Raw genomic sequence first — 21,357 nt, 5'->3', positions numbered from 1 at the left:
CTATGATTTCTCTCTCTTTCTATCCTTATATCTATCGTCCTGTCACTGTGTCCGTCCTTCTCCTCTCTCTCATTTCATATTTTATTTCATCCTCTGTCCATCTCTCCGTTCTGTCTCTTTGTTAGTTTGCATACCATGCTATCTGTTTATTGACTGGTGTCCACTGTGTTGGTTCCGAGATAAGGAGCTGTCACATTGATTATCTGACTCCCGTGCAGTGTGTGTGTTCAGTGTGTGTGCAATTTGCAATGTGCGTATTTGTTCAGTGGGCTCTAATTTAACAAACCTAATGCAATGGTAAATCTAACTGCTGGCGGTCGCGCTTTAGGTCCAGGGGTGTCAGTAATATTTGTGCTATTTTCACAGCCGTTATTACGAGTGCAATAGCTGGCGGTGGCACGAAAGGGCTGGGTTTTGATGAATAAACAAGTTGTAGGTGTGCCAAGGGCTTGGCCACTCACTGGCCAATCAAGGCATTCCATGGCTTAATAGTGCCTGCGTTTGTCTCAAGTTCTGTAGGTTATTGGTGGTCTTTACGTTGTCATCCAACTCCAAATCGGCTGGGGGCACAGAATATTATCATCCTAGTCCATTGTCGATTGATACTACAGTTTATTAAATAGCATAGGCTACAGTAACGAGTGATAGCAAAACAGCAAATCTAGTGTTTGCTCGATATGTTTGGAGTGTTCACAGTCAACATTGTTGTAATTGGCTTCAACGCATATAGGCCTTTATGCATCACACTTCTCAAATAAAAATATTAGGCTCCCGTAAATTGTATTGTATGTGTGAGACACGTTATCACTAAGCAAGATAAAGCCTAGGCCCACCGTTAATGTGGCGTCATAGGACTGAACAATTTCAATAGCCTATGTTTGGAGGAGCGTGTCTTTGGTAATCGGACAAGAGGCGCTCTTTAGAAATGGGGATGGATAAAAGACTAATGAAGTATGCACTGCAAGTAGGCCTATGTGAATTGTGAATAATACAAAAGTATGTCGGCAAAAGCCTCATGAGCAGACCATTTAGAATACTTTTATGGATAGGCTACTTGGCTAATGCATGGCCAAGATAAGAAAGACACCAGATACATTGCTGTTGAACCAGCTTTCATTATAGTAGGGTAAGGGTTCATTCTAGTAGGGTAAGGGTTCATTCTAGTAGGGTAAGGGTTCATTCTAGTAGGGTAAGGGTTCATTCTAGTAGGGTAAGGGTTCATTCTAGTAGGGTAAGGGTTCATTCTAGTAGGGTAAGGGTTCATTCTAGTAGGGTAAGGGTTCATTCTAGTAGGGTAAGGGTTCATTATAGTAGGGTAAGGGTTCATTATAGTAGGGTAAGGGTTCATTATAGTAGGGTAAGGGTTCATTCTAGTAGGGTAAGGGTTCATTATAGTAGGGTAAGGGTTCATTCTAGTAGGGTAAGGGTTCATTCTAGTAGGGTAAGGGTTCATTATAGTAGGGTAAGGGTTCATTATAGTAGGGTAAGGGTTCATTATAGTAGGGTAAGGGTTCATTATAGTAGGGTAAGGGTTCATTATAGTAGGGTAAGGGTAGCCTACTAAGTGCTTGTTTTTTTTATCAAACGAAATGGAAAAACAGCATTTGTTACGGGAAAATAACTTACATTTTTCTAAATAGGAGTGTCACCAGATTATCTAATCTCTCCTTCCATGATGGGGGGGTTTGTATGCATATCCAAAATAATAACAGGAGCTGGCTAAAGTAATGTAATAGCCTACATAGATAAAAAGGGGGTGCCCGCTCAATGTCCTGCTGCTGCCAAACCTGATATTTGAATAAAGCTTTGGTGAAGAGCCAAACCCTTTATCGATAGTCTTGATTACTTGGCGAATGCATTGGGCATGACAAAAAAAACAGGCATCATTGAGAGGGGGAAAGGCTATGCTTGGTTTTAATCAAATGAAATGAAATGGGATTTTTGTGTTGTTTTGTATGTTTCTAAATACAAGGTGTACAGGCACAAAAATCACATCAAATCAAATCAAATCAAATGTTATTGGTCACATACACATATTTAACAGATGTTATTGCAGGTGTAGCGAAATGCTTGTGTTCCTAGCTCCAACAGTGCAGTAGTATCTAACAATTCACAACAATACACACAAATCTAAAACTAAAATAATGGAATTAAGAATATATAAATATTAGGACGAGCAATGTCGGAGTGGCATTGACTAAAATACAGTAGAATAGAATACAGTACATACATATGAAATGAGTAAAGCAGTGTGTAAACATTATTAAAGTGACTAGTGTTCCATTATTAAAGTGACCAGTGATTCCATGTCTATGTATATAGGACAGTAGCCTCTAAGGTGCAGGGTTGAGTAACCGGGTGGTGGCCGGCTAGTGATGGCTATTTAACAGTCTGATGGCCTTGAGATAGAAGCTGTTTTTCAGTCTCTCGGTCCGAGCTTTGATGCACCTGTACTGACCTCGCCTTCTGGATGGTAGCGGGGTGAACAGGTCGTGGCTCAGGTGTTTGATGTCCTTGATGTTCTTTTTGGCCTTACTGTGACATCGGGTGCTATAGGTGTCCTGGAGGGCAGGCATGTACCATGTATATATTGGCACTGTGCATCACGGCTGGATAGGCTGCGTTTCCGTAGTCATAACAAACCATGTTACTGCTAAGAACAGCTATTGGTTGGTCTTAAATATCCCCACCAGCACAAACTGAAATTAGCACTTTGGCGCACATTTTTAAGATGCACACCTCAGACATTGCCACCCCTCCCACCTCAGCGCAAGCAAGCTTTGTTAGTTTGCATACCATGCTATCTGTTAATTGACTGGTGTCCACTCTGTTTTGGTTCCCAGTTAAGGAGCTGTCGCATTGATTATCTGACTTCCATGCAGTGTGTGAGTTCAGTGTGTGCAATTTGCAGTGTGCGTTTTTTGTTCAGTGGGCTCTGGTAAATTAGCAATCCTAGCGCTAGGGTTTGAAAATAGAAGAGTGCCAGCTTTAACAGGTCGAAATTGCAAACGAGTCTGTGTTTGACAATTGCGCTGGCTTAATGCCAGCTGAAAATAGAGCCCAGTGGGTGTATTCACACCTTTTAAACATGCATCCTTTGATTCACTTTGCCTGTCTGTCCGACTGTCCGTCTGTCCCTTCGTCCATTCGTCTGTCTGTCCTGTGTCTGGTGTCTCTCTGTCCATAAGGTGGTCTGTGGGACTGTCTTTCTGACAGTAGCTACCATGTTCATAGGAGTCTATGACTAATCCTGCCACCCTGTGATCCACTGATGACAGTGTAGACATAGACTCCTCAGTTCCTTTACCTTCTGCAAGAGGGAGGGAGAGAGGGCGGGAGAGAGGGAGAGAGAGAGAGAGAGGGAGAGAGGGAGAGAGGGAGAGAGAGAGAGAACCACTGGTTGGCTTTATCTTCTGTTTGTCTGGAAAAGTAGTAATATCTGTAAAAACACACACAAAGAAAGACAGTAGGCTTTCCACACAGGTCAATCCATCTGGCATGCCACCCTTTATTGTGCCATCTGCCAGAGAGAAAGGGAGACAGACATAGATGGAGGAGGGAGAGCTAGACATTGTAAGAGAGAGAGAGGTAGAGCTAGACTGACTGAGAGAGGGGGGAGGGAGATAAGGAGGGAGGGGGAGAGAGAGCAAGAGAGAGAGTAAGAGAGAGAGCAAGAGAGAGAGCGCGAGAGAGAGCGAGAGAGAGAGAGAGAGAGAGAGAGAGAGAGAGAGTGCTAGACAGCATAAGAGATGGAGACAGAGATGAGACAGAGCTAGAGAGAGAGTTATAAACAGACTGTAAATCCAAGGCAGCTGATTATGACTGCAGACGCTATATTGTATTCTCATTTGCATATATGCCCGGTCAGCGCCCTCCCAATCCCAGCTGGGGGCTTCTGGGAAAGTAATGGTGGCATAGAACAGTCAGAAATGCAGCCTTCTCCATCTGGATCTATGGTAGTGGAGGAGATGTATGATGCACCATTGTCCTCTGGTGTTATCCAGCGGTACTGACACAATGAAATATGAACCAGATATGAACTGGTGTGGTGGGCAAGGAATAGCTGAATATTGCAAAATATATGGTTATCTGGTGCATTTTTAAATGTTCAATTATTTACATGTAACGTATTTTTTTTCAAATGTCTCTATTTTATTATCATGCACTGCAGCACAACAGAAGGTTGAAGAAGAAAAATGTGCACTTATCATGGTGTGTGTGTGTGTGTGTGTGTGTGTATGTGTGTTCCCCAGGTTTCGTGCTGCAGTACTCGGTGGACAACATAGAGGGGTGGAGGGATGTGTTCATCAGTTCCAGTGAGAGGTCCTTCAAGCTGGACAACCTACGCTGTGGCACCTGGTACAAGGTCAAACTGGCCGCCAAGAACAGCGTGGGAGCGGGACGCATCAGTGAAATCATTGAGGCTAAGACCCACGGACGAGGTGAGGTGTAGGGGGAGAGGGCGAGGGGGAGGATAGACCGGGGGATACAGGGACATGGGAGGGTTTGGGGACAGGAGAGGCGAAGAGGGGCAGAGAGGGAGGAGCTAAAGTAGATAGCTTAGTGGTTAAGGGCGGCAGGTAGCTTAGTGGTTAAGAGCGTTGTGCCAGTAACCGAAAGGTCGCTGGTTCTAATCCCCGAGCCGACTAGGTGAAAAATCTGTCGATGTGCCCTTGAGCAAGGCACTTAACCCTAATTGCTCATGTAAGTCGCTCTGGATAAGAGCGTCTGCTAAATGACTAAAATGTAAAATGTAAATGTAAATGGTGCGATATGGTTATAGCTGTGAGAGGGGTAATGACGTGGACAGGTACAGTCATAGAATTCAATCACACTTACCATATCGTAATATTTCAAGACATTCTAAAAAAAAAAAATACTGAGAACTAACACCCTCCTACCCTGCCTCTTCCAGAGCCCCAGTTCAATAAAGACCAGCCGGTGTTCACCCACATCAACTCTACCCACGCCAGGCTCAACCTGCAGGGCTGGGCGAGCGGTGGCTGCCCCATCACGGCCGTGCTGCTGGAGTTCAGACCTAAGGGGAACTGGGCGTGGCAGAACGTGCGCACCAACGCCACCGCTGACGTGTTCCTGGCTGAGCTCCGCGAGGCCACCTGGTACGAGCTGAAGATGAAGGCCTGTAACAGCGCCGGCTGTGGGAACCAGAGCTCTCAGTTCGCCACGCTGGACTACGATGGCAGTGAGTTCAAGCTGATTTAATTTCTCTGGCCTGTGTGGTCCAGTGGTTAGTGCCACGTACTCTGGCACATGTACCAGAGTCGGCATGTGTTCGAATTTGACCTTCTGACTCGCTATCAATCATGTCTCTTCACTGTCATATCTCAATAACATGAAGAAAATACACGAAAGATCGACATATGCATTTTTGACATGGATAGCATGGATGGATAGCAATTGGCTTCCTTTTAAAATGATTTGTTTGAATCAATTTAGTTTGTCTCTCTTCTCCCCATACATATTCTTCCACACTCGTACCCATATACAGTATATAAAACCTGATATATCATATAACCTAAATGCCATTTAACCATGTCATATAACCTGATATATTTTCTAAGCAGGTACCATCCCTCCCATTAAGTCAGCGCGGCCGGAGGGCGATGACGTCAAGAAGCTCTTCTCCATTGGCTGCCCCGTCATCCTGGTCACTCTGGTCGTCACCCTGCTCTTCATCATCCGCAAGAAACGCAAAGAGAAGAGACTGAAGAGACTTAGAGGTGAGGGAGGGAGGGATGGGGGGAGGGGGGAGGGGGGTGGAGAAGAGATAGCGGGTTGAGTAAGGGAGGGAGCAAAAGAGGGAGAGGAAAGAGAGGAGAGGGGCGAGAAGAAAGGATCTGGGGTCAGAGAGGGAGGAGAGGACAGAAGACCGGGTTGAGGGGTGAGTGAGGGAAAGAAAACGTTTAGTGAGAGAGCATAAGTAATATCTCACTTATTGTGCTCCATTTTAGATGCCAAAAGCCTGGCTGAGATGCTGATCAGGTAATATTTCTAATCTCTGCTGTTCCTCTTTTTACAGTTCATACTCCAATGGAAACATTAATACAACACACTGAAATTAAGAAACATTTTGGAAAATGTTACAAATGTGTGGTTACCTTACCTCTTACAGTAAATGTCTTAAAAGACAGGTAGATAAATCCTATTTCTGAAATAAGGTGATTTACGCTCTGCGTGTGTGTGTGTGTGTGTGCCTTGTGTCCCTGGAGCAGTAAGAATAACCGGAGCTTTGACACCCCTGTGAAGGGGCCCCCCCAGGGTCCCCGACTCCACATCGACATCCCCAGAGTCCAGCTGCTCATCGAGGACAAGGAGGGCATCAAACAGATCGGTCGGTGCAGTGTGTGTGTGTGTACGTCCGTGTGTGTGTGTGTGTGTGTTGATGAGTGCATACCTGATATGGATGTTATTGCTATTTTTGACCTACACTAATATGCAAATGTGTGTTCATGAATGAGTATGAATCATCAGTCATGAATAATTGTTGCTTCTGTCAATCCCTCTGCTAGGTGAAGACAAAGCCACCATCCCAGTGACGGACACAGAGTTCAGCCAGAATGTGAATCCACAGAGCTTCTGTACGGGCGTGTCTGTGCATCACCCCGCCCTCATCCAGAACACCGGCCCTCTGATTGACATGTCCGACATCAGACCAGGGACCAGTGAGTGGAGAGCCCTAACTGCCCTTAGTGTTGTGTTTTTGGTCAATTTATATATACATAGTAGACTATTATATCTTGTCCATTCCTTCCATCAATGCCTTTAACTCACTGACTCTTGTGTTCTCCTCCCTTCCTTCACCTCTCCTACTTCTTCCCTCTCCCTCTCCCCCCTCCCTTCCTCCCACCTCCTCCTCTCTTCCCTCTCCTCCCTCCCTCTCTCCCCCTTTAGACCCGGTGTCGAGGAAGAGCGTGAAATCGGCCCACAGTACGAGGAACCGCTACTCCAGCCAGTGGACCTTGACCAAGTGCCAGTCGTCCACGCCCGCCCGTACCCTCACCTCCGACTGGCGCACCGTGGGCTCCCAGCATGGCATCACCGTCACCGAGAGCGACAGCTACAGCGCCAGCCTCTCACAGGACACGGGTGAGCCTGGCACATCATGTACACATCACTCTTGATACACACACCCAGCACACACACAAACATAGGCTACATACACACTCATGACACACACACTCTTGTAACACATACTCTCATGATATATATACACACACACACACACACACACACACACACACACACACACAGTATTGATACACATACATACATATACAAAGGACACAAGTGAGCCACCCAAAACAGGCTACATATGCACATACGTATGTACTGCAAGGAGATGGTGTAAGATTGTCATATTTCATGAACAACACCAACTAAATCTAGAATCGGCTTCCTATTTCGGAAAACAAAGCCTCCTTCACTCATGCTGCCAAACATGCCCTCGTAAAAGTGACTATCCTACAGATCCTTGACTTCGGCGATGTCATTTACAAAATAGCCTCCAATACTCTACTCAGCAAATTGGATGTAGTCTATCACAGTGCCATCCGTTTTGTCACCAAAGCCCCATATTCTACCCACCATTGTGACCTGTACGCTCTCGTTGGCTGGCCCTCACTACATATTCGTCGCCAAACCCACTAGCTCCAGGTCATCTATAAATCACTGCTAGGCAAATCCCCGCCTTATCTTAGCTCATTGGTCACCATAGCAACACCCATCCGTAGTATGCGCTCCAGCAGGTATATCTCACTGGTCATCCCCAAAGCCAACACCTCCTTTGGCTGCCATTCCTTCCAGTTCTCTGCTGCCAATGACTGGAACGAACTGCAAAAATCTCTGAAGCTGGAGACTCTTATCTCCCTCACTAACTTTAAGCATCAGTTGTCAGAGCACCTTACCGATCACTGCACCTGTACACAGCCCATCTGTAATTAGCCCACCCAACTACCTCATCCCCATATTGTTATTTATTTTGCTCATTTGCACCCCAGTATCTCTATTTGCACATCATCTTCTGCACATCTATCATTCCAGTGTTAATACTAAATTGTAATTATTTTGCACTATGGCCTATTTATTGCCTTACCTCCATAACTTACGACATTTGCACACACTGTATATAGATTTTCTATTGTGTTTTTGACTGTATGTTTTGTTTATCCCATGTGTAACTCTGTGTTGTTGTTGTTTTTATCGCACTGCTTTGCTTTATCTTGGCCAGGTCGCAGTTGTAAATGAGAACTTGTTCTCCACCAGTTTACCTGGTTAAATAAAGGTGAAGTAAATAATATAAAATAAAACTCTCTCTCACGCTCTCTCACTCTCCCTCACTCTCCCTCTCTGTCGCTCTCGCTCCCTCTCTCTTTGTCCTCAGATAAGGGGCGTAACAGCATGGTGTCTACAGAGAGTGCGTCGTCCACCTATGAGGAGCTGGCGCGGGCCTACGAACACGCCAAGCTTGAGGAGCACCTGCAGCACGCCAAGTTTGAGATCACCGAGTGCTTCATCTCCGACAGTTCCTCAGACCAGATGACCACGGGCACCAACGACAACGCCGACAGCATGACCTCCATGAGCACGCCGTCCGAGACGGGCCTGTGTCGCTTCACCGCCTCGCCACCCAAACCCCAGGACTACGATCGTGGCAGACCTACCAATGTAGCCGTGCCCATCCCCCACCGCGCCAACAAGAGCGAGTGGACTGCCAAAAGTGAGTATGAGACCTGTGCTTGATTAGAATGATCCTATAGGTCGGTCTAATGTAAAGGCCTCTAAGCATGGTTAGAGTGAGCAGAGTTGTTTAGACACATACCAGTACTCTGACATATAACAAATGTGCATGAGAAAGATGCTTGTCATGTCTTTATCTCTCCCTCTTTCTCTCTTTCATCCCCCAATCCCAGGTGACTACTGTAACCTTCCCCTCTACATGAAGACAGACCCTTTCTTCCGGAAGCAGTCGGAGCTGCATGACCCGTGCCCGGTGGTGCCGCCCCGCGAGGCCTCCAACCGCAGCCTGGCCCAGCGGGCATACCACACCCAGGGCCGCCACATGACTCTGGACTCCTCCAAGCAGCAGCAGCAGGCTCTGACTGTGGGCCATGCTGGACTGGCCGGCCTCAGCGCCTCAGGGGGAGCATCGGGGGGTGCTAGTGGTAGTGGTAGTGCTGTAGGAGGGGCGACTGGAGGGCCGTCTGTTGGTTCCAGCACCTCCTCCCTGCCTCAGAGGACTCTCACCATGCCCGGCTCCTCCTCTTCCTCTGCCCAGAGCGCTGCAGCCGCCGCCGCTGCTACCGCCGCAGCCTCGGGGGGAGACTCCAGAGACTCTCTGCTGGAGAGCAGCTCGTCAGGCCTGGGCAGACTAGACAGACAGAAGCAGGCGGCTGGCGGTGCTTACTCCAAATCATATACACTGGTGTAGCTGGAGCCACTGGTGTAGATGTTGGAGCCTTGGGAAGGGTTAGGGGCCACACAGACACACTTATACACACCTGACGCCTGCACTGTCAGGCCAGAGGGGCCGCTCCGCAGGGGCCAGATTGGGGTTTTTATAGCACAGGAGTTTGGCTTCTTTCTGCGTGTTTGTTTTTTCTCTGTCGCTTTTTTTTATTTTTCTCTTTCTCTTTCTCTTTCTCTTCCTCTCTCTATTTATTTTATTATTTTATCTTCCCTGGAAATAACTTGCCAAACTCAATATGGTCGTAATATTTTTATTTGTTTTTACTTTTTCTCTCTCTCTCTCTCTCTCTCTCTCTCTCTCTCTCTCTCTCTCTCTCTCTCTCTCTCTCTCTCTCTCTCTCTCTCTCTCTCTCTCTCTCTCTCTCTCTCTCTCTCTCTCTCTCGCGCGCTCTCTCTCTCATTATCTGTTAGGACACCTCAGAACTTATGCACAAAATACTTTCCATGTGCACTTGTTTTCTTGAATTCAGAACGATAAACCAAGTACTAAGAGATGTAGAGTTTCACATAAACCTGTCTAGAGGTTTTAGGCCATTTTACGTTTTTTCTTTTCACGTCTCTGAACAGAGAGTTCAGAATTCATACAGCAGCGCATTGCCACGGAAAGTGCTTATGCATAAACCAACAACCTTGGTGTCTGTCTCTGGCCCTCCAAAGCCATCCTGGTACGGACTCACACAAACAGGTAACAGACTGTGGTTTCAACGACGATGTTGGAGGATTCTTGGGGAATTTATTTTCATGCAATTCATGACACAGTATAGTGTTGCTGACTCTTTTATAGGACAACAGGAAACAGAGCGAGGGGAAAAAACAGGAATCGCCTTCATACGAAAGATGAATCTGAACTGTATGTTTTATGTTTGTTTTTCTCTTTTTCTTTTGGAATATATAAACTTGTGCATTAAAAGAGGGTAGAATGGATTCACAGAACCTTCACGAGCCTGCGTGTGTGCGTGTATATGTGTAAATATGTATACATGTGGCTGGTACACACCTGCAGTGGACCTTTTGAATCAATCTGTATTCTGACTCCTTGGCGGAGGCGTGCGTTAAAAAACCTCCTCTCCATTTGCTACTTGTGACAGTGGTTTGGGGACGATGATGTCACACTGTATGACGTCACATGTCGGTCTCTCCCTTCTGGACTTTGGTTGGCTGGTGTGATTGACACGGGCAGCATCGCCTTGGAGATGACGAGGAAGATGGACAGAGAGGGAGTTGATTTGCCTCCTCTTGTTCCTCTCTCTCGTTCTCTCCATCCCTCTGAAGCAGGAAGAAGACCCTTTGTTCTGTCGTTAATTTGCGCTTGGTGCCAGACACCCCCATTCCTTCATACTACCCCTCTGTCTACCCAAACCCCTCCATACCCCATCCCATCCATACAGTCTCACTGTGACCTTCTAGCACATTCTGCTAGGCAGACAGACATTTATGACAATAGCTGGGACTGACTGACAAATGGACTGCAGGACAACAGACAGACTGACTGATAAAAGATTAAACAGACAGAAAGATGGATGGATAAACAGATTTCAGATTGAAACAGAGGAGAATATACAAACATGATAATGCAGCGAGGAACATTGATTTGCAGGGAGAGATGGAAAGATAAGGCAAACCATTCAGTGGTGTAAGTGTTTAGGGAAGAGATGGCAGGTGGACATGAGTTAGTCTTATGAAATTAAGTGGTCTCAAGAATAAATATGTTGTCTAAGGCCCCCCATCCCACTAAAATGTATTTAAGCTTATTGTCGGATTCTGTTGACGTTTCTTTTTTAATTTATTTTATTCATTCTACACCCAAAGCTTAGCTCCATGACAAAGAAACGTCCCCCCAAAAAAATTTGCTCCCAATGTTTGCAATGGAAAATTTCACTTCAGGGCTCTCACAATATAAAAAAAATATATATATAATATTTGTTGTCAAATATATGTACATATATATTTATATCTAAATATATAGCAAATATATAACTATTGAATAAAGCAGAGAGATATAAAGTCATCGTAATTGAAAATATATGAAAACATAAATAATGAGACAATCGCTCAGTGGAAGAAGCCGTAGGTTAAGAGGAAGAGTGGAGGAAGAGGAGAAAGTGTGTCGAAGAACTTGAAACGGCTAGCACAACCAAGAAAGAAATAGATAGATGAAATAGAGAGTTAGCTACAGTATCTGAGGCCGAGTTTGGGGATGTGAACATTGATGCCATGGCCTCATGGGTGTTTGCCCCTGTGCCAAATACATAGGTAGCTACAGTGCAGGAGCACAACTACACCAAACATGCCATTCAGGATGCAAACCTAAGTATCTATATAGTGAAGGCCCAATGATGGGTAGTACGTTAGCCAGTGAGGCCGGTTGCAAACTAATGCTGTCGATTAGCATTTTGTAATGGTCAGAATGGCTTGTGGTCAGTGAACCCCATGGCAGCCGGTGTGGTTACTGTGTCTCATAACATCAGACCTGTGGTTGATTTGGTTTGGGGTTGCCCCTGTGGTCCACTGTGGTGGAGAGTAGACACTGCTGTAGTTTGTGGTCATAGTGGTTTTTGTGGTCAGTGAGGTAAAGTGTGTTCATTGCGGTCAGCACAACCCTCTTTTAATTGTACCTGTGGAAAGGGTGAGGGACATCACTAACATAAGAAAGAAAGATTTCAGGGAACCTTTAACCGTTTATAAGCACTTGTAGTGGATGGTTAGTGAGTAGCAGCTTCAGCACTGAGTCACTTAGCTGAGGCAACATCCACTGTTGATTTGAGTTTAGAGCCTCTGGCACAACTAACCCTGGTACAACTAACCCTGGTACAACTAACCCTGGCACATGAGCATTCAGGTAACTGTGGAAGTATGACCCTACTTTAGGTGTTGAGAGAAGAAGAGAGTACAAAAGGTAGACGCAAATGTAACCTGTTGTATTGTACCTTCCAAAGGTCAAAGGTGTGTTCTGTTGACAACCTCCATGACGTCTTATTACTGAACTTAGTGAAGACAGCACATAGGGCCCTCTGTGGCTTACCGTTGTCATTATGTCCTTGCACAGTACTCCTATTCCGGCCATACATATAACTGTTATAACTGCTCATAACTGACAACACTCACGCTCCCTGCCTGTTGCAGACAGTGAACAGGACAGGGAGAGTCTGCAGAGAGAATAACCTTTCCTTTCAGTTGATGTTATTATGATACTGTTTATTTTGCTTTGGCTTCCTTGGTTATGCAATTATTTTTAAACGGTTTGCTTTGAGACACACAGTGGTGTCACGTGAAGGGGCAGGCCTGTTTAGCCAATTGAAATCAGGTACTCCCTAGCTCCAACCAATCACAGGAAAAGCTGTGTGCATATTGGGCGGGGTCAGGAATCAAACTCCCTCCCCTCCCTACCCTAACCTTTGCCCCACCTATTTGACCAATTAGACCATAATTTACCACTGGTAATAACATGTGTCCCGTGATCAGATTTGTCCCAAAATGTCTACTCCAGCACAATTTGATCGGGTGTGACCGGATGTGACCAAAGATCCATTCCAAGGACACATGTTAACACCAGGTCTAAAGGGGGTGTCAGATTCTCCCCTCCCTGCACCTCCTGCCCCAACAGCATCGCTACCCCACTATTAAAGACTTGTACATAGCAAAGTGTTTTGTATAAATACGTACTATTTTCGACATCTCCAAATGAAACCAGGGCACAATGTAAACTTTGATTAAAGTTATAACTTGAAACAGGAGCGGGTTAAAGAAAACTATAGAATTATAGTAACACTGCTTACAATTAGATTTTTGAATGGGGCAAAAAAAATCCAGAGTGGACCACATATGGCTTTCACAATTGGTTCCTCTTTTCCAAGAGGTTTTGTTGAGTTGTAATTTTTGGGGGGCCATTGATTGCTTTGCATTGATTTTCTTTTTTCTTTTTTTCTTTTTTTTTTCTGTTGAGGAAAAACGGCATTGCATGCTCTGAATATTTTGCTGGTTATAAAAAGAAAAAGGAAAATGGAGAAACAAACTCATGACAAGGGGGTGAGGGAAAAAGCGTTTTAAAAAATACAGAGGGAGTTCCTAAACTTTTATGGAAAAGATGCTTCAATTTGCAATTGCTTGTTTAACTCTACCGTTTTTTTCTATGAAAACAAACAAAACCAGAAAAAGAGTACTCCAACACTTGTGCAATAAAGCTATCTTTCCATGAGTCATGTCTTCCTTTTTCCATCCTTTCATTTCTGCTGGATCAAGGGGTGTATTTATTAGTACACACTGTGGCAAAACGTTTTGCAATGGAAAACTTTTTGAAACTAAAACGAGCAAGTCTTATTAAAAACCTCACTAAGAAAATCTCACAAGAATGATTGATTATATAGTCGGAATAACACAAATGTGAAATTAGAGCAATTCATTACTTCGACACAAGAGGTCAGTGCAACAACATAAAGAAAACCAATCCATTATTACTGAGGAGTTTAATGGAGTGTGTTGGGTGTATCTGTTTTTTTTTACATTTACAATCCATCTATCATCTTTGATACATACTGCAATACATACAGTACAATGTGCATGCTTTCACACAGACGCTGACACTCTCAAATGCTCGCTGACACACACACACACACACACACAAACACAAACACAAACACGCACACACACACACAAACATACTCTCGCACATAATTATCTTCACAAATACTAATATGTACATCAGGATATATATTCAGTCACATAGTATAACACAGGATGTGTGATATATTTTGTCAGTTAAATTAGTGGTTGAATGTATGTGTGTCTGTATAATGTTCGACATACATAAAGTCAATCTATACTATTTACTTTGGTATACATGCTATGAAAGACGAGTCATGGAGTTTGATGAAATGGTTGGTCCTCTGCTCTTTACATTTAAGAGCGGAGTCTGTCTGTCTGTCTGTGTCCCCTGCCAGTGTATTTGTGTCTGTCTGTCTTGCAGAGCTCCGGTGGTGCGGGTGCGACTCTACTTGGTCTCCTTCTTCTTCTGCTGGTACTTCCTGAACTGGTTCTGGATGGTGGCGGCAGCTTTCTCCACAGGCAGCGTGGGGCTGAGGGGCGCCGCTGCACACCCGTTGCTGCACGTAGTGTCTTTCCGATTGCACGTCAGGAGACAGGGTACAGCCAAAGTGGCAACAGCAACAGCCAGCGTTGCATTGGGGAAGAGGTCCGAATTTACTGTATGTAACAACGTAGCAAGTACATAAGTAGGAAGGCACAAGTGGTCTGTAACGTTAGGGGTTAGGAAGTTATGTAGCCTTTCAGCAAGCCTCTATGTGGGTAGGTGATTATACTTTTATTATTATAGCTAAATTGCCACGGACTGTTCAGTGTCGTAGATAAGAAAAATATAAATCCACACACTCGTAGGCTGCTCCCGAAGTGTTTTAAGGAGAAAGGGATGTTTCGACCCGTTACTGGGTTGTAATGAGGAAGAGCTAGTCAAACCGTTGTCCGTTTCTCATTCAACACTGTGGGAGCAGTATACCAATGTGCCAATTAAAAAAATATATCTAAATGTTTTCCCTCTCGGATTCAGCACCTGGGAAATGTTTTCTATATGTGTGCATTTCACTCTTTTAAACATTGTTTGGTCTCATACTCACTCTTTCTTAACACTCCTACGCTGTTCCTTGTCTGACCATCGTACTGTAAAGAAGAATACAGTGTAAACTGCCAGAGAAGCTACAATCAAAAGCTTTACAGAAAAAGTTGTTAAAGGGGCAATCTGCATTGGAAAATGAACAGCTGTTTTGGTGAAAAGCTTAGGGGATTGGGCTGGAGAAAAGTAACCACTCTCAAATTCATAGACTATGAATGCAAGGAGTGAAAAATTATAGTTTTAACCATGTTTTGAGGCTATACAGTGTTCGTTTACATTTGCTTTGTTTACAAACATTGGAGTAATCAAGCTCATATTTTGGGTTCTGAGGGGGTACAGCAGTTGAACTAAGCTCATGAGGCATTTATAGGTTATATTCTTCCAGAATCAATAGTTACATATAATTTATAATTTAAAAAATGGATGTAGCAACTGCAGATTGTATCCCTCTCACTTACACACACACACACACACACACACACATGCGCATGCACACACACTCACAAACATACACAAAAATTGCTCGGCTACTGCAGGCATGCCTGATTGTCCATCTCCTGTTTGCTCAGTATAAACATCAGAGGTGGAATGTTTGGAACATGATTGCGTCATTATTCACATGCCATTCCAAGACAGCCCAACTCGCAGACAGGCAGCTATGTGTCCCCATAGCTAAGGTCATGTAGCGAATGTAATTTCGTAGTGATGTGTCAGTAGCCAATTCTGGAAATGTTGGTAATTGATGCTTGTGGCATTCAACACTACAAGAATGGATGGTCCGGAGGCATTGAAAATGCTGTGCGTTGTTGGATCCGAATGTGTTGTTAATTAGCTGTTCATTGTGTAATTCTATCATCACAATGGCATTGAAAAGGCTAAGTTATGCAATACATCCCTCTGTCAGTATGCTTTGGTCTCTGTGTCAGAATGACTTTGGCCCCCTCTATGGCATCTGATGAATATGGCAGACTAGCAAAAAGTAGGCACCTCAAACATTTAGATTTCATGAGATTTTCACTACCTTATTTGGTAATACATGTCTGGGGAAACTATACTGAGCACTGTTAGATATCTCTAGACCATTATATACCTCCCTTCCCCTGTACATTTGTTAAGTTAATTATTTCAGCAGATTGCTATCCCTTTAACCAGAGATCACACAGCTACAGCTGCACATGTTCTTGACACAACTGTGGGCCTTGACCTTTAGCAGAGCCACACACACTACCTCTCCAATCTCCAGTCTGGGTAATGTCCACAGACACAAATCCCCTCAATAGGGATTACAGGTACCACCTGCTGGAGGAGGTGAAGCCTGGGTTTGGCCTGCCTGTCCGTCTGTCTGTCTGTCTACTGTACCAATCGGCCTGTCTGTCTGTCTGTCTGTCTGTCTGTCTGTCTGTCTCTGTGGAGCTGTGGCCTACATCATGTCTGACTGCAACCATTTAAAAGTAATTTCAGATCAGGCTTTTCAAAAGCAAAGGCTGCTTTGTCTTGTTATTGGAATACCAAAAGTTATTGACTGCACCCACATAACTTTCTTTTCAGATTCCATTGTTTCTCATTAAATAGTTCTCAGATAGCATGACCTATCTTCCCCTTCTCTCTACAGGCTTTCTTGTACACTGCTACCATCCCCCACATCCTACTCTTAGTCCCAGCCTGAGCCTTCACCGCTGCTGTAACACCTGACTACTGCCTGGCTGGATGTTGAGTCAAGGACCTCAGTCAATGTTAACTAATTCAAGAACATGCAGTGGGTGAGAATGACTCCTACTCCACAGCAGTCACCTCAGCACAGCACATTATATGTGAAGTTAACTAATCAAAAACATTAAACGAAGAGGTATCTTAAATGGCTTGAAATCTAAGTGGTTGTTTGAGTTGTTCATGTTATTCCTCAAACTTGCTGCCATGACACATTGGAGATATGTTATTTGGGAGGGGTGAGAGGATGAGGTGTTGAGGTGGTGTTAGGGGTGTGTTGTTGGCAGTGGCAAATTGTGGATGGGAATGTTTGAGTGACTGACCTCAGCTGTTGCGCTGCTCCTCCTTTTCTGCGACACGTGGTGCACCTGCCAGGGCAGAGGCTGGGTCACCATGAAAGGCAAGGGAGGATCACTGCGCGCAAACCGCACTCCTATCTGGGATAGACATGGAAAGGATTACATTTGTGTGTGTGTGTTCCTGAACTTCCTGTTTACCTAAATGCCAGTTGAACACTCTTGCCGTGTGTGTGCGTGTGTGTGTGCGTGTGTGTGTGTGTGTGTGTATGTGAGAGGGGCATTAAACCCTGACTCTATGTGGGTGAGAGAGAATTAAAGCCCCTTCAATCGGTGTGTGTGTTCATCCAATTACGTCAAATCCCAAAGTGAAACTATGAGATCAAGTGGAGTATTGACCCTCAGTTCACTTTCCTTTTCACACCTACAGACCACTAATCAGGACAACTTCCTCAATATTTTCTAATTAAAAGCACTCATTGTGGACAAAGCTATCTAAGATATTCATGCTCACATAAAAAAAAGCTAATCAGACAGCATTCCATACACATCCCCCCCCTCACCATTAGCAAAGGCTAATGGTGATCCTGATAAACTAAACGAAATGTAGCATCCAAAGATATTACATACATGGACAACTCCTTAGTGCACTTCATTATGACATTTGATGACGTTATTTAGAGCCTATCAAAGCCTATCAAATGTGCAATAAAGTGGTACAAAGTCAAATATACAGATTGAATGACCTCCAAAATCCATATCTAACTCCACAAGTTGGACCAGCTGTTAACTGCATGTAAAAGTTATCAATAGACATGGCCTTACCTTTTCAACTACTCTGACCACTATGTACATAGCTGTTAACATGGTAACTATCATCGTGACAACTATTCCTTGATGCCTGGGATAGGCTGCTGTGATATTGCTTCTTTCCTTTAGGTCCTCAGTCCAGCCGTGGAAGAGAGATCATGTACACTCTGATAGATCCAAACAGTCAGTGGAGTGCGCAGTAGGATGCTTCGTGGGAGGTGGATGGAAAACACACACACACACACACACAAAATCACACGCACACACACATTCTCTGCCACGGCAGCCTAAGACCAATAAAGAGCTTTGCGGTACAGAAATAGAGAGGCAGTAATCTTTTCCTCTACGCACAATGTTTATCCCTCAGGTGTGCCCTCACCTCCTTGACAGTCAGGTAAGCTCCAGACACACTCTGGCCAACACAGGTGGCAAAACATAATATATCATAGGTAAGAAAGGCAATAGGTTAAGTCATATAAGCCAATTTACATTCATATTGTGGTTGTTGGTTGGACATCCTTAGTTGGGCATCCTGGTCTAGCAGATGCTAGTGCAGGCCTGTCTGCCTGGGGTCAGATGTAATGCTACAGGTGAGGAGCAGCCAGGGCATATATGACACAGTGTCCAGGGATTTGTGACCAGATTTAGCTCAGACATAAGAACAGGGGTTACTGCCCCCTGGCACACCACTTACTTTCAACATGGATAATTGGGTAATATTTGGTTGAGATATTGATAAATGAGATTACAACCTATGTACACCCACTCAAAAAGACATCCAAAAGTTAGTTGAATTCCTAATGTGATAGCATAATGCTTTCAACCATCTAAAGCACAAGCAAAATCCAATGGAAAAACAATGCCTGATTTTTGGTTTAGTTGTCACCCAAATGTCTATCACTACGCATTCAACCATTTAAAAGCACAGCAAAGTTCAAGTTGGAATACAATATCAGATATTTTGTTTATTTATACAACAGATGAATGTGTTATCACTGTGCTTCATGTAATAGCAGAACGAAATGACCTGGATTGCAGTTGAGATTACATTAAAACTAGATGGTGCTAGTGATCAATGCCGTTTGAGATTCTGTGCAGATTATTAAAGCAATTGTGAAGATCTCCACATACCTGCGATGACCTATGCATGCTATCTTGAACATGCACGCTTGATATGATTATGTAAGAATAAATGCATAGTTACAGCAACCTCAAAATGTGGCCATGGATGTGTTACTCATTTTAAGGTTGAATGTTACATTAGTTTGTAAGATAGTCTTAACTTTAGGCTATTTACTGTCTTACAAAAGTAATATTGAATTGTGTTTGGATGACAATGCAACCAAATGTCAACTTTTAAATGAGATGCATCTACTACTGCTTGTATAGTTCCATCTGAGCCACTGGCTTAATCCCGTTCCTTCACTTTTATTTTTGGTTGAATTGTTGACGTGAATCCAACATATAATTTGTTAACTTGTCGACAAGTTAATAGGTAATTTATTGTATTTTAAAAGTGATATTTGATTGTGTTTGGTTGACAACACAACCAAATATCAACATTTGAAGGAGATGTATCTTCTGTTTGGATAGCTCCATTTGTCCCACTGACTTAGTCTGGCTTTAATTCCAGTTTGTCTACAAATTAATAATTGATCTGATGGATTCACTTCTCCATCTCAACCAAAAATCTAATGTAGACCTTTCCTGCAGTCAATGACCAAAAGCTCCCTCTTTGGCGTCATGGGTGCAATGTTATTCATATTTTTCATAATGTCATCATTAATAAAGAAAATCTGGTGTTTCTATGTCAAATAGTTTTGTTATATTTCAGTCTTCTGTGATGGATATAAAGTGTAATATTGGGATGCAAACTCAAAATTGAATACATTTCAACTCTATTTCTGACATATTATAGGTATCATCTTTTTTTAAAGCCCATAACCATGTGTGTGAGGTGTATACTTTTGTTTCAAAGTAGATTTGTATAAGACTACCAAGAATCACTCTGTGTGACCCTGATTTAGCCCACTGCGGTAAAAGGTTAAACCCAGCTAAATTCAGGGCAGCAATGTTTTTGAGAGCTGTGGCAACACTTCTCCAGTTGTCCAAAGCTATATATTTTCAAGAATCTGCGTTAGCAAAGATGATCTATACTGTATACTGACCAGGGAAGCCCCCATTCTGTTATAGACAGAAGCCTGTGACGTGACAGACCAATCAGGAATGGCTAACCACTCCATTATCTCAGCCAATCATGACTATCCAGGAAAGATCTTTTCATTCTCCCGATATACCTAAGTGCTTTCTCCTTTGCTAAACTAGGCTCATAATTTAACATTTGTATTCATATTTCTGGATCCCATACAAGTTTGTAATTATGGAATATGAAAGTTCACAATTTCAAGAATGCAGTTCTAATATATACAGTGCCTTGCAAAAGTATACATCCCCCTTGGCGTTTTTCCTATTTTGTTGCATTACAACCTGTAATTTAAAATGATTTTTATTTTGGATTTCATGTAATGGACATACACAAAATAGTCCAAATTGGTGAAGTGAAATGAAAAAAATAACTTATTTCAAGAAATTCTAAAAAATAAATAACGGAAAAGTGGTGCGTGCATCTGTATTCACCCCCTTTGGTATGAAGCCCTTAAATAAGATCTGGTGCAACCAATTACCTTCAGAAGTCACATAATTTGTTAAAAAAACCCACCTGTGTGCAATCTAAGTGTCACATGATCTCAGTATATATACACCTGTTCTGAAAGGCCCCAGAGTCTGCAACACCACTAAACAAGGGGCACCAACAAGCATGCGGTACCATGAAGACCAAAGAGCTCTCCAAATAGGTCAGGGACAAAGTTGTGGAGAAGTACAGATCAGGGTTGGGTTATAAAAACATATCAGAAACTTTAAACATCCCACGGAGCACCATTAAATCCATTATTAAAAAAATGGAAAGAATATGGCACCACAACAAACCTGCCAAGAGAGGGCCGCCCACCAAAATTCACGGACCAGGCAAGGAGGGCATTAATCAAAGAGGCAACAAAGAGACCAATGATAACCCTGAAGGAGCTGCAAAGCTCCAAAGCGGAGATTGGAGTATCTGTCCATAGGACCACTTTAAGCTGTACAATCCACAGAGCTGGGCTTTACGGAAGAGTGGCCAGAAAAAAGCAATTTCTTAAAGAAAAAAATAAGCAAACACGTTTGGTGTTCGCCAAAAGCCATGTGGGAGACTCCCCAAACATATAGAAGAACATACTCGGGTCAGATGAGACTAAAATTGAGCTTATTGGCCTTCAAGGAAAACGCTATGTCTGGCACAAACGCAACACCTCTCATCACCCCAAGAACACCATCCCCCTGTTTTTCATTGGCAGGGACTGGGAAACTGGTCAGAATTGAAGGAATGATGGATGGCGC

General features: G+C 43.7%; 1 protein-coding gene and 1 long non-coding RNA gene across 7 annotated transcripts in view; both read left to right on the top strand.

Annotated features, from left to right (window-relative positions):
* Positions 1 to 9,795, top strand: part of LOC121562156 (Down syndrome cell adhesion molecule-like protein 1 homolog) — a 143,514-nt gene extending 133,719 nt beyond the window's left edge. For 2 of the 6 annotated variants that reach the window (XM_041874540.2, XM_041874529.2), the window contains exons 26-34: positions 4,254 to 4,442; positions 4,916 to 5,203; positions 5,586 to 5,741; positions 5,973 to 6,003; positions 6,234 to 6,352; positions 6,531 to 6,683; positions 6,913 to 7,107; positions 8,402 to 8,737; positions 8,931 to 9,795. In XM_041874540.2, coding sequence (XP_041730474.2) covers positions 4,254 to 4,442; positions 4,916 to 5,203; positions 5,586 to 5,741; positions 5,973 to 6,003; positions 6,234 to 6,352; positions 6,531 to 6,683; positions 6,913 to 7,107; positions 8,402 to 8,737; positions 8,931 to 9,448 — 1,985 coding nt within the window. In that variant the 3' untranslated portion in view covers positions 9,449 to 9,795. Of the gene's footprint in view, positions 1 to 4,253; positions 4,443 to 4,915; positions 5,204 to 5,582; positions 5,742 to 5,972; positions 6,004 to 6,230; positions 6,353 to 6,530; positions 6,684 to 6,912; positions 7,108 to 8,401; positions 8,738 to 8,930 lie in introns of all 6 variants that reach the window. The other 4 variants (XM_041874535.2, XM_041874513.2, XM_041874524.2 and 1 more) reach the window with 3 other exon arrangements.
* A 4,906-nt stretch (positions 9,796 to 14,701) lies between these two features.
* LOC121567081 lies at positions 14,702 to 16,965 on the top strand. Its single transcript, XR_006001045.2, has 2 exons — positions 14,702 to 14,787; positions 16,722 to 16,965. It is a non-coding gene; the product is annotated as an uncharacterized LOC121567081 (long non-coding RNA).
* Positions 16,966 to 21,357: the final 4,392 nt, after the last annotated feature.

Source organism: Coregonus clupeaformis, chromosome 5 (genome assembly GCF_020615455.1).
Source record: "Coregonus clupeaformis isolate EN_2021a chromosome 5, ASM2061545v1, whole genome shotgun sequence".
NCBI classification, from domain to species: Eukaryota; Metazoa; Chordata; class Actinopteri; order Salmoniformes; family Salmonidae; genus Coregonus; species Coregonus clupeaformis.
This window is presented reverse-complemented; position numbering and strand designations above follow the sequence as displayed.